Source organism: Hemicordylus capensis, chromosome 13 (genome assembly GCF_027244095.1).
Source record: "Hemicordylus capensis ecotype Gifberg chromosome 13, rHemCap1.1.pri, whole genome shotgun sequence".
In the NCBI taxonomy this organism is placed as follows: Eukaryota; Metazoa; Chordata; class Lepidosauria; order Squamata; family Cordylidae; genus Hemicordylus; species Hemicordylus capensis.
The window spans coordinates 19,486,946-19,500,357 of NC_069669.1; the positions used below are offsets into that span (position 1 = coordinate 19,486,946).

At 47.9% G+C, this 13,412-nt stretch overlaps 1 protein-coding gene across 4 annotated transcripts in view; it reads left to right on the top strand.

The window, feature by feature from the left end:
- The window catches only part of ADAP1 (ArfGAP with dual PH domains 1), a 59,667-nt gene that overhangs the window by 17,720 nt on the left and 28,535 nt on the right, over positions 1-13,412 (top strand). For all 4 annotated transcript variants that reach the window (XM_053276236.1, XM_053276239.1, XM_053276237.1 and 1 more), the window contains one exon: positions 3,597-3,679. In XM_053276236.1, the coding sequence (XP_053132211.1) occupies positions 3,597-3,679 (83 nt within the window). The remainder of the gene's footprint in view (positions 1-3,596; positions 3,680-13,412) is intronic.

The window sequence follows — 13,412 nt, forward strand, 5'->3', positions numbered from 1 at the left end:
TCGAGTCCTTCTCAAGGACCTGGGATGGCTGAATTTTATTGTCAATGTTGTTGCTGTTGTTATAGGTATCGTCGCAGTGCTCATACATGTAGCATCTCCCAGTGCTCATACATGTAGTTTCCCATTCAAATGTAAACCAGGGTGGACCCTACTTAGCAGGGGGACGATTAAGGCTTGCTACCACAAGACCAGCTCTTATGCACCTTGTTAGGTTAGGCCAGGGGTGGTCAGCTTGAGTCTCTCTAGCAGTTGTAGGACTCATGGGTGTCCACAGGACAGGTGTGTGTGTGTGTGAGCTTCAATCCTCTACCCAATTACCAGGGAGTAACCCCATCAATTTATTGTGGCTGCAAGTGATGGACGTTGCAGCCCAGCAGCAGCTGGAGAGGCTTAGGTTTGTTCCCCATGGATTAGACCAAGACCCCCCAAAAGGAAGGTTCTTGGGAAGAACATCAGAAGCTGGTCGCCTAGAAACTTCCCAGTGTCTTCTGCCCACCCATTTCCTCCATCACGCCCACTAGCCCGGGGGTTCCCAAGTTTGGGTCCCCAGAGGTTGCTGGACTACAACTCCCATCATCCCCAGCCAGGCCACTGTGGCAGGGGATGATGGGAGTGATAATTCAACACCACCTGGGAGACCGAAGCTTGGGGACCCGTGCGCCAGTCCGCTCTCATGCAAGCCACTGAAATGTCGGTCTCTGGCTTAAGGGGATCCAGGCTCCAGCAGAAAAACCGCCCCTCTCAGTGCCTATCCCAGGATGGCCGGCTGGGGGTTCCGTGCCGGACCAGCAGCACAGAAGCTTCCTAAACCCAGCCTTGAGTTCGGTGCATGGCGTTTTCCACCCTGCTTTGCTTCCCTCTTTGAACCGCCACAGGCTTCCTGAAAAAGCCCTTCGCAAGGGCGCCTCCAGAACCACAACACACGCAAGTGTCTAAGTTTTACTCATCCGTTTCCTTTCACACACCCTGAGGAGTGCAATGCACAGCAGACGCACTGGGAGCTCACACAGAGCTGCAGGGCTCGGGGCTGGCCCGCTGCAGGGGGACACCAGACAGCACACAAGGGAGCCACTAATAGGGCAAGGAGGGTGCTTGGGGGTGGGTGCTTTAAAGTGTTAGTAGCAGCCCTGGAGTCCTCGCTGGTACTATATCGGGCGGCTGTGATATAGGAAGGTGCTGAAAGGCATCATCTCATACTGTGTGGGAGGAGGCCATGGTCAACCCCTCCTGGATTCTACCAAAGACAACCACAGCGCTCTGTGGGCGCCAGGAGTCGAAATTGACTTTGTTGCACACTTTACTTTACTACCATCCCAGGAGATAAATGCTCATAGTGCTTTTTGGCAGTGATGGAAAACGGGCGAAAGCCCTGCTGCACTCAAAGCTGTCTCTGTGTTATCTCCCCTTCTCAGTTCCTATCCCCAAGTGGTTAGGGTAAAATTGCAGTCATTTTTGCACACAGCAAAGGGTTAAGGCTGGGTCGCAATGAACAAATGGTTGTCCTCTCTCCCTGGAGTGATCTTTGGAGAGCATTCCTGCCCGTTTCCATTTCCATTCCTCTGACATCATCAGTAACACTGTATAGTAGTTTCTCTGTGTTTAAAACCTTAAAAAGCTTTTAAAACACCATTGCAAATTTGGCCACTGGAGGCCCTGATGGCCAGGACAATAACAGCAAGATGGCTAAAACTGAAAGTATTGCAATGCTGTCATCTGTTTTTCATCTCTAAAAGTGCCCTCAACCACAGAGCCCAGTGGTTTTTCTTTGGTAGGAGAGGTTTACCATTGCCACCTCCCACGCAGTTTGGCATGATGCCTTTCAGCATCTAGGGGTGTCAAAAATTACTATCCGAAAAGATAACTCATCAAATCAGGTTAGCTAGAGGAGTAACAAACAAGACATGTTTTTTTGGAAATATGATTTCCATTTATTGAATATGTCAATAAGGGATGGTCTGTTTGTAACCCTCCATCCACTCAAATCACATTTTGCAATGATGTTCTTCCTTGAATTTTGTTTTCAATTGACTCCTATCGAGTTGTACCTGCATGTTCAGCAACCAACAATCTCTTCTTGCATATAACCTCAAATAACTCTTAATTTCTGGCTTATATTTGAGTTTTTATTGTTTGTTTTTTTCCATTGCTGCACAGTTTTTACACATTTGCTGTATTGTTGAAAATAAAATAAAATTTCAAAAATAAATAAATCACCATGAGTATTCATCCTGCCAGATGGCAGGAACACAGAAAGCTGCTATATACTGAGTCAGACCATTGGTCTATCTCACTCAGTCTTGTCTTCACAGACTAGCAGCGGCTTCTCCAAGGTTGCAGGCAGGAATCTCTCTCAGCCTTATTTTGGAGATGCTGCCAGGGAGGGAACTGGAAACCTTCTGCTCTTCCCAGAGCGGCTCCATCCCCTGAGGAGGAATATCTTGTAGTGCTCACACTTCTAGTCTCCCATTCATATGCAACCAGGGTGGACCCTGCTTAGCTAAGGGGACAAGTCATGCTTGCTACCACAAGACCAGCTCTCACACACAACAGCCCCAGTGCCGACAGCCCCAGCTGGCTTATGAACTTGAGGGTCAAAATAGACCTGATGGTGACTGATGTGCATTTCTTCTGATGAGTCTGCTCTATTTGCATCAAAACCAGGGCCGTGTTCAGTTTCTGGGGACCCTTAGGAGAGTGGGAGGGGGAATCGGAATTGTCCTGAAGTTCACTCACTGTCATGGCTTAGTGGAGGGGGATGCGCATGGATGGAGTGCCAGAACTTCTTGGCTTCTCTGGCTTCTGGGGTGGACATGCCCATGGAGAGCGCCTGCACTTCTGAATTTGCAGCTACATCACTGCTTACTGTGTCTGAGGATACACACATGATGGTGTCTTGCAGTGGTGGCCGGGGTGGCCCAAGATACAGTAGTGTTTGAGGTGAGGCGCACAACCCTAGTCGGGCTCAGCCCCTTTTCAGGACTTTGCAAGCTTTGAAAATGTTGTGGAGGTGGGGAGGAGCGCATGTTGCTAGCAGCCTCCAATCCTCTGCTCTCCTGATTACAGACTTCACAAGGAGAGTGAGGAGAACCTGCAAGGGTCAGGTTGATCCCGAAGAGATGCTCGGATGGCAGTGATGGGGAGTGCATTTTGCCGCCCTGCTAACACCCCAGTAATCTGCCACCTGAGGCCACTATTTCCCCTTGCCTTGTGAAAGGACCATCCTGTCTGTTGCCTCATCCTTGCTCTGGTTTCGCTGGCGAAAATGGATCGCTGGCAAATATACTTCCTCCTGGACCGGCATTTAAAATCTAAACACCATGATCTTAACAAAGTTTCACTGGTGTAGCTGGTGAGCCAATTTTATTTCTTTGCCATATTATTTTTTTAAAAAATCCCCATCAGTTGTGTATTCAGGAAAGAGCTCTGTTTTATTTTCATTTGAGTTGCTAAGAGAAGAAACAGAAACCAAGCCGGGATTCCAGTCTGCGTTCTGATTTATTTCTGGAGGAGGCCTGCTTTTTATGGTGAGCTAGTAATTCTTGACTGCTGCTGGACCCTATAATTGATGCTCTTTTTCTATTTCCCCTTTTTTGCAGGCTGCTACGAGAACAATGGATCAGAGCCAAATATGAAAGGAAAGAATTCATTTGCATTGAGAAGCAAGAGCCTTACTCTGCAGGTAGTGTGTGTGGGCAGGGGAGAAAGAACAACAGATGCATTTTCTTGGGTACAGAAGCTTTTGTCTGCCCTTCCCCCCCGCAAATTATTTCATTAAACATACGTTGAATATTAAATGGTTAGAATAAATGAAATGGAACCCCTTTTCACACAACCATTCCAAGGACTCGGAATGTGTGTAGCCAGCAAAAACTGTCCCCTTTGCTAAGCAGGGCTAACTTGGTTTTCATTTGGATGGGTAACTACGTGAGAGTGCTGTCTACTGTAAGACAGAGGTTGGAACTGTTGCTTAGTGGTAGAGCATCTGTTGGCATGCAGAAGGTCCCACCTGGCATCTCCAGCATCCTGTTTCACACAGTGGCCCACCAGATGCCTTTGGGGAGCCCACAGGCAAGAGGTATGTGCATGCCCTCCCTCCTGCTGTTACTCCCCTGCAACTGGTACTCAGGGCATCCTGCCTTTGAGGCTGGAGGTGGCCTATAGCCCTCCAGCTAGTAGCTGATGATAGACCTCTCTTCCGTGAAGTTATCCAAGCCCCTCTTAAAGCCATCCAGGTTGTTGGCTGTCACCACATCTCGTGGCAGAGAATTCCACAAATGGATTATGTGTTGTGTGAAAAGTACCTCTGTTTGTGGGTCCTAGATTTCCTGACCATCAATTTCATGGGATGACCCCTGGTTCTGGTGTTACGGGAGAGGGAAGAGAATTTCTCTCTATCCACTTTCTCCACTCCATGCATGATTTTATAGACCTCTATCATGTCTCCCCGTAGTTTTCTTTTTTTCTGAAATAAAAAGCCCCAGGTGTTGTAGCCTTTCCTCATAAGGAAGGTGCTCCAGGCCCCTGATCATCTTGGTTGCCCTCTTCTGCACCTTTCCCACTTCTACAATGTCCTTCTTTAGACGTGGTGACCAGAATTGTACGCAGTACTCCAGGTGTGGCCACACCATAGTTTTGTGTTGTTGTTCTTGTATTACATTGCAATACTCTCAGAGTGTTTTCATGCTTTTCTTGTCCTGTCCTTCAGGCCTTAAGTGGCCAAATCCGCAAGGGTGTTCTCTTTAAAATGTTTTAAAAACACAAAAATGACTCTACAATTTCATCCTTGTTGTCAAGGAATGGAAATGGAAATTGGCAGGCTGGTCCTCGTTTAGAGGTGCTCTTACTCCTGGACTTCCGGGCCGAAGTCCAGGGGCTCCACGCCCCAAGGGCCCCCAAATCTTCTTTAGTCTGTCCCGGGTGGTGTGTTTGCCATGCTGCTGGCCCGTGTTGCACCTCTGCTTTAGAGACAAGAGTGGGGAAAGAAATATGTGGGGTGGGAATATGTTAAGTTGCGAGTTGAAATGTTTCTGCTCATGCATATTTGCAGAAATATTCGTGTTTAATATGCTTACATTCTTGTGAGTTCAGTTGCTGTTTGTGCCCTCAAGAACCCTCCTGTTAAAAACACTGCCTGTGTCACAGGGTGTGTGTGTGTGTGTGTGTGTGTGTGATGCTTAACTTGCGGCGGGTGGGTGTGGGGCTCCAGCCAGTGGCCTCTAGGTCCAGGCTCCAGAATTGCCTAGATGCACCTCTGTGTTCTTTGTTACCCTGACTCTAACCCTTTCCTCTGTGAAAAAACGACTGCAGTTTGACTCTAACCATTTGAGGGTAGGGAAAAAGCAGGGGTGAAAACACACAGAATTGTTGCACTCACAGCTTTCCATCACCTATTTTCCATCTCTAGCGGGGCCGACATTGCCAAAAATCACTATGAGCGTCCATAGTTTTGGTAAGGTAAAGTGTGCTGTCAAGTCGATTTTGACTCCTGGCGCCCACGGAGCCCTCTGGTTGTCTTTGGTGGAATACAAGAGGGGTTGACCATTGCTTCCTCCCGTGCAGTATGAGATGATGCCTTTCAGCATCTTCCTAGATCGCTGCTGCCCGATATAGGTGTTCCCCATAGTCTGGGAAACATACCAACGGGGATTCGAGCCAACAATCTTCTGCTTGTTAGTCAAGCATTTCCCCACTGCACCACTTAAGGTGACATAGTTTTGATACCCATGGCCAAAATTTGTTGGTCTGGCACATGGACTAGAAGGGGAGTCAATGGATGATCCCACAGGGTGGGGCTTGGACATGGAGGATAGGATAGGAGAGCTGGTCTTGTGGTAGCAAGTGTGACTTGTCCCTTTAGCTAAGCTGGGTCCTGGTTTCACATGAATGGTTGCATTTCAGGGGCGTAGCAAAGTTGGAGTGGGCCCAGAGACAAGATTTTAAAATCCCCCCCCCCCAATTAAAACAATATCGAATTCAAAGCCTGGTTGAACAAATGCGTCTTGACTGCCCTTTTAAAAGTTGTCAGAGATGGGGAGGCTCTTATTTCAGCAGGGAGCATGTTCCAAAACCTCAGGGCATCAACGGAGAAGGCCCGTCCCTGAGTGGCTACCAGATGAGCTGGTGGCAACTGCAGACGGACCTCTCCAGATGATTTCAGTGGGTGGTGAGGTTCATAGCGAAGAAGGTGTTGTCTTAAAGGGTTCTCTTTAAACAGAACTTTCAGATTGCATCTGTATTTTGCAATGTGGGTAGCATGTGCCTTCGACGTGGGTGCAGAAGCTGGTATGACATGCAGGAGTCAGCATGGTGAGATTCTCTTTTTCATCGAAAACCCTGCATGTTTTGAGACCGGATGTATGTATTGTATAGGCTTGTAAACGTCTGATGAAAACCAGAAGGATGAAATGCTGAGCATGTCCGCAGGTCAGGGGGCTTCTGTGCCTTGTGAAGCTTTTTGGGCCCCCATCCCCAGAGCATGGCAGGGGTGAATCCTGATGGGTGCAGTTTGACAATTCACTACATTTTGATTGACTGTACAACCTTCTCTTATGGGTTGGTTTCAGGCCAGGAGAAACTAATTCCTCCTGTTTGTGGCAGAAGACAACTTGTGCACAGTGCACTGTGGAACATCACGAGGCCAGAGCAGCGTATTAACTCCTTTGGGCTAGCCGATTGGGATTCAGTTTGTCTGCCATCGGTGAGCTGAATGCAGGAGGAAATTAGGCTCCTTCCCTGGACCATGATCTCTGGTAGCCCCACACTTTCCCCCTTTCTGTGGCAGCAGATGAGAATTAAAAAAACCTCAAAGTGGCAGGCATTTCCCGCCCTCATTTTGCTGTCTCTTCAGGGAAAGTGTTCTCTCTCCCTCCTTTTGGTTGTGGTAGGGGAAATTGGTCTGTTCTGAATTCCTCAAAGGGATATTAGATTGCCAATTTCCAAGTATAAAATATCTTTCCCCGACTAATAGAGACATCAGCATTAATTTCCAGGTGCTTGCTGAGTGATTTACTTCCATCACCAGATCCTGGAGCAATTGTGTGTCAATCTAATCATCTTTGCAAGTGGCTGCTGCATAAAACAAACAGCCTCTTCTTTCTATAGTTCTGAGCAGAAATCTATTTTCCAGGCAGTTTTGAGAAGTTTTATTTAGATGGTGAAACCCCAGTGTGCTTTTTTTTTTTTTTTAAGCATGTATCTGCAAAGCCTTTGGGGAGATAAGACTGTCAAGTGCTTGAGAATGCCAGACAGAAGCGACTGACAGTTGTACCTTGAGCGGAGCCTTGGGAGTGAAACATCTCCAGTCGGGGCTGTGGTGTCATAAGCAGAGATGTGTAAGGAAGCTTGAAGGACGTTTCCAGCAGGGGAATGTAGATAAAGTTCGTAGCTGCCACAGGAGAGCGCAAAAAGCAGTGTGTATTTCCACCTAGGCAAGGAAAGCTTGGAAACTTTGGGTCTTTCCAGACAGCAAACTGCAGGATGTGCAAGTTCCAAGTGTGATTTTACTCACACCTGTGCCACATGTGTGGATACATGTGGCACAGCAAGCTTCTACACTGCTTGCTAGCGTGATCCTTACCCTCTGTACACACACACACACCCCAAACAGGAACCTTGTGTGATTTCCCCAGCGCCACCTGCTGGTCAGCTCTTGCATTCCAAAATGAACCCATCCTTTCCCCCAGTCACCACAAAAGTAGTAAGGGAAGAAGTTTCTTCTTGGAATGCAAGTGCTGGTCAGCAGTTGGCGCTGCAAAAATTGCATGAGGTCCCTGTCTGGTGTACGTACAGAGGGTAAGATGACACTAAGAAGCAGTGCAGAAGCTTGCTGCAGTGTGTGTGTGTGTGTGTGTGTGTGTACGGGGAGCAAGATCATGGCAGAACTTGGGTGAGAGCTTTGCATGTCCTGCAGTTTACTGCTGCCTGGAAATATACTTTGTGGTGCTCATTAAACTGCGACAAATCCCTTCTTCCATGCTGTTGTGTAAACCGCCCAGAGACTTGTGTTTTGGGCGGTATACAGATGTGCTGAATGAATGAATGAATGAATAAATAAATAAATCAAACATGTAGTCTCCTATTCAAACGGAAACCAATGCTTAGCAAAGAGGACAATTCATGATTGCTACCACAAGACCAGCTCTCCTCCCATGTATAAGGTACAGCAAAATCCATTAATATGGTGTTGTTAAATGTGGGGGCAGCGGAAATTAACTTTGTGCTTTAATAATCACATCCCAGTACAGTTTAGTTAAGTGGGGGACAAAAGACTAGCAAAGAGAAACATCATTTTCTCTTCACCAAAGCAGGGGCCCAAAAATATGAGCCCCGTTTTGATGGTGGTCTAGTGCCAAAGGGATTGATTGATGGATGAAGTGCTGTCAAGTGGCTGTCGACTCTTGGTGACCACAGAGAGAGATTCTCTCCAGGATGATCAGTCTTCAGCTTGGCCTTTAAGGTCTCTCAGTGGTACATTCATTGCTGTCGTCATCGAGTCCATCCACCTTGCTGCTGGTCATCCTCTTCTTCTCTTTCCTTCCACTTCTCCCAGCATGATGGACTTCTCAAGGGAGCTGGGTCTTTGCAGAATGTGTCCGAAGTAAACTTTTAATGGTTGACTTTCTTTGCTGTATGTTTTATAATGCTTTACTAGAAATCATGTGTGTTAACTAGGATCTTAATTGAAACTGTATCTCAGATTCTGAGATACTGTATCTCAGAATTGTGCCAAAGGGAATCAATAACATTTTAATCAGTAACATTCAGTGAAAAATAACACCCCTTGGAGGCAGCACATGCTTTCAGTCTGCTGCAGGGGCCGCGTATCCCCAGCTGCTGCTGACGCTCTTGGTGGTGGCAGAGTACTGGGGAAGGAGAAAAAGTTGCCAGCCAGTCCCCTTTCCCGATTCTGATGTCTCAGCTGCGCTGCTGATCTCTATGTGGTCAGGTCAGCTATGTGTCTTCTGGATGTGGTTGGTTTCAATAACTGGAGATTTTGTTTGCCGTGCGTGTGTGCATTTAAAATAATTTTAAAAGGTAGCCCTAGTGGTTTCATTCCCCTCAAAGCACCAAAATAAATGGCTGTATTAGCCTCATTGATTTTGGTGTGAGGGAGACACTCCAAGCCAGATCAGCTGCTATCGACCCTGAAGTTATCACTTTTTCGACCATTTGAGCTGCTTTAATTTTGTGCATGGTGTGGGAGCCCAGACTTTTGTTCATATGCTTCAAACCTTCTGAAGCACAGCGTTATTTACCCTCTATGGCATCTAAAAGTATTGGGAGTTTATTGTCTCCGTATTAGAGATGTGGTTGGTTGCAGAAGGAAGATGTCGTTTTTCTCTGTAGTTTACTGAGTACCTTTCAGCCAATGTGGGTAGTCAGAAGTGTGTCTCGGGGTTCTCAGATGTGAGTCCCCACATGCTGTTGGACTACAATTCCCATCACCCCCGGCCAGAGGTACAGTTAGGTAATTTTGGAGCCTGTACCTAAAGGCCTTTGGAGCCCACCCCTCTCTGGCAAGATAGGCATCATCCCCCTACACGCACACACCATGACACACACTTATTTCTAACACATTTTGAATGCAACCACACCACCCGGGATAGACTAAAGAGGATTTGGGGTCCTCCTCTCCCCTCCTCCCTCCTCTCCAGAAAAAGCCCCCAAACCCTTCAGCCTTTCCAGTTGGCCGACAGAGGCTGGTACATGTAACATTTTCATCTGGTGGTCATTGCAATGTTGTCTCTGTTGGATACCATGTATAAAATAGTCTGTTGCAGGCGTTCCCCGGTTTGTGGTTGGACTACAACTCCCATCATCTCCAGCCACAATGTGGCTGGGGGATGATGGGAGTTGTGGTCCAGCAATGTGGCTGGGGATGGTGGGAGTTGTAGTCCAACATCATCTGTGGGCTCTGATCTAAGCATACAGTAGATATTGTGGCACCAATAAAACATGAAACCTCTTCAGATGCCCCAAGCATCTCGCTGGAAAGAATGTATTGTGTTTGCAGTGGAAATCTGTGCATTGGTAAGAATGCTGTCTGCTCAGCAGTCTTTCTTGGACAGCCTTGCAGAGGTTCTGAGAAGGATATAAAGACCAGAAAATGTATGTGTCAGAAATAGTCTCCCCTTTGCTCTGAGGGGAGGTATTTCTGTTCACATACCACTATGTCGGTTTAGGCAGTTTATTTTTATTCAGCACCGCCTGTGTGCTGTGAGTCTATATTCTCTCTCTCTCTCTCTCTCTCTCTCTCTGCTTTTGTGGGTCTCCTCGCAGCTAACATGGAGAAAAAGAGCAACCAGCATGACCCACCTGTTGGTGCAAGTTCCTGATGAGGAAAGGCTGAAGGGTTTGGGGGCTTTTTCTGGAGAGGAGGAGAGGGATATGATAGAGGTTATGCAATTATGAACCGTCTGAAGAGAGTAGACAGAGGAAAGTTTATTTCCCCTCTTGCATACTCCTAGAAGTTGGGGTCATCCAGTGAAATGAATGGGCAATTGATTCAGGAAAGGCATTCCATACCTAATGGGTCACGAATCTGTGGAACTCACTTCCACAAGATGTAGTGTTTTGACTGCAGGCTCATCTCTTTAAAAGAGGATTAGACAAATTCGTGAAGCTGAAGAGGCCTGTTAGCAGGGACTGACCATGACAACTAGATGGAACCTCCAGCTTCAGAAGCAGTGCGGCTCTGAGTTCTGGGTGCTGGGCAGCAAAATCAGGCTGTTGCTTTCATTCTCTGCTGATGGACTTCAGGCTGACCACTGACCTCCAGGATGCTGGAGTGGGATGGACCTCTCTCCTTAGTCTGCTTGAACAGGATTCTGTTTATGTTCTTGTGACTCTGTGGAACTCTCTGGCTCAGGAAATCTGTGTGTCCCCCTCCTTTAGCATTTGTCCTAAACATATCTTTTGTTGAGGCGGATCTTTAGCCCTAATGTTGGATCCTTTTTTCATTTTGTTTTTGCTGTCTCATAGCTTTTCCGTGGGTTGTGGTTTAATCTGCCACTCCTTTGTTTTTAAACTGTTTCTGTTTTGTGGTTTTGAATCCTTGTTTATGTTAGCTGCCTTGAGTTATTAATATAAATTGGAACGGCAGTGTACAAATATTTTAAATAAGTGGATGCAGTTTTTAAATAAGGGGATGCATTATTAGAATGCAGTTATTAATAAATTGCAGGGGCTGGGAGCGTAATTCCAGCATGTCTGTTTAAACAAGTATTTGGAGTATGTGTGGAGGGGGCGTTCTGATGAGCAGCCCCACCCCAATGTGATAAAGGGACATGGGAGGAAAGCTGGCCTTGCGTTAGTGAGCAAGAATTGTCCCCTTTGCTAAGCAGGGCCTGCCTTCGTTTGCATTTGGATGGGTAGCTACATGTGAGCATAGTCTGATGCAAGATATTCCCCTCAGGGCCTTAGCTCAGTGGCAGATCATCTGCTTGGCATGCAGAAGGTCACAGCTTCAACCCCTAGCAGCATCTCCAGGTAGGGCTGGGAGAACCTCCTGCCTGCAACCCCGGAGAAGCTGCTGCCAGCCTGTGTAGACACTACTGAGCTAGATGGACCAGTGGTCTGACTCAGTATGCAGCAGTTTCCTCTGTCCCTGTGATGCCACAGAGGACATCCTGACAGTTGTGCTTTCACTGCGTCCCTTTCCTGATTGTGTGGACCAGTCAAGGATGGTCCAGAACAGCCCATTGTGAGAATTCAGTGCTGGCAGCTGGCCCTTGGGACCCCAAGGGGCTCATGATCTGAAAAGAAGCACAAGGGAGAGACACCCACAAGATTCCCACCGCCGGGAGGGGTGCAGTGCTGGGCTGAGCAGAGAGAGCCACTGTTTCGGAAGCGGCCTCCCGGCCCAGTCTGCAGGCTCTTGGGCACTTCAGCTACCAGCTCCTTTGTAGTGGGAGGACGGAGCCGCAAAGCGCCAGACGCCCTTCTTGTTTACGATGGGCAAAATGTGTCCAACGAGCTGCTTTCATTCCCGGGCTTTCATCTCCCAGCCGGAGGGCAGCTTGAACAATCGCGTCGTTGTGGCCACAGCGGTGGGCGTGGTGCTGGGCATGGCACAGCTGGGTCCGGGGTGGCGGCGGCGGGAGAGGTGGGCTCTGGGGGGCTCCCTCTGGGCACACACAGCACCCTTCAGTGTGTGTGGCCCGAGAAGGACCTTTGGCCTTTACGCTTTCCCAGCACCTCCTGACCATTCCGGCCCTTGTTTCAGTTCTTGGCTGTACAAAACTGGGCAAGGCGCTTGCCGTTGATGTGTCCACTCTTTGTTCCAAAGGACACCAACATGAAGAAGAGGGACACTGGGGGGAATATTAAGCAGCTACCGGAGGCATTGTGAGCAATGGATGAGTGAGCGGTTTTGCTACGAGAAGCATAGCCACCAGGAAAGCGAGCTAAATTCTGTAGCGAGAAGCACCAAATGCTGCAAGTTACAAATCTGTGCAGATTTCATTTTTACATTTCTATCCTGCTCTTCCTCCAAGGAACCCGGAGCGGTAGACATGGTTATGCTTCTCCTCACAACAACCCTGTGAGGTAGGTCAGGCTGAGAGATATGGGATTGGCCCAGAGTCACTCAGTGAGTTTCATGACTGGACGGGGATTTGAATTCACGTCTCCCCAGTGCCAGTCCAATACTCTAACCACTACACCACACTAGCAACTGAAAAATTGCTTGCTGGGCATGAGTTTCCAGAGGCATGTAAGTAAAATTACAATAGTCACCACAGTGTGTGCGTGTTTGTAAGTGTGTGAGAAAAGTCTTTTTTTCTAAATATAGAGACAGTTCTTGGAGGTACATGTTCACCCGCATTTATTATTTAGGTGAACATGTATGTATTGTGTTATGTGAGTGAATGTGTACATTTAAGTACATATTCACCCACATGCATGCTTATTCCACCCTTCCCCAAAGAGCTCAGGGTGGTGTAAAAAGTCTCTTCCCAGCCCTTTCTCATCTTATCTTCACCAAAGTCTGGCAAGAAAGCTCAGACAGAGAGAGAGACTGGCCCAAACTCATGGCTCGGTGGGATTTGAACCCGGCTCTCCCTGACCCTGGCCCAGCACGCCATTCCTGACAACAGCATCTAATCCCCTGCCTAGGAACGGATTGGATTCATCCGGTTGGCCCTTAGATGATCCGATAGTGAGAATCGAGGCCCGTGTCCAATCCTGCTGCCATGCCTGGGTACAGGTCCTGTAGCCTTAAATAAATTGTGTCTGGGAATGATGGGAATTGTAGTTCAACAACAGCTGGAGGGCCAAGGTTGCCTGCCCCTGCTTTAAATGATTGGCTATGGGTGCACTTTGCTTTTGGGTTCCTGCCACCAGCCACAGCTGGATTCAGCCAACAGCAGCGTGTGATGTTTTGGGCTGATCCGACACGAATCTTTCCTAAGTGG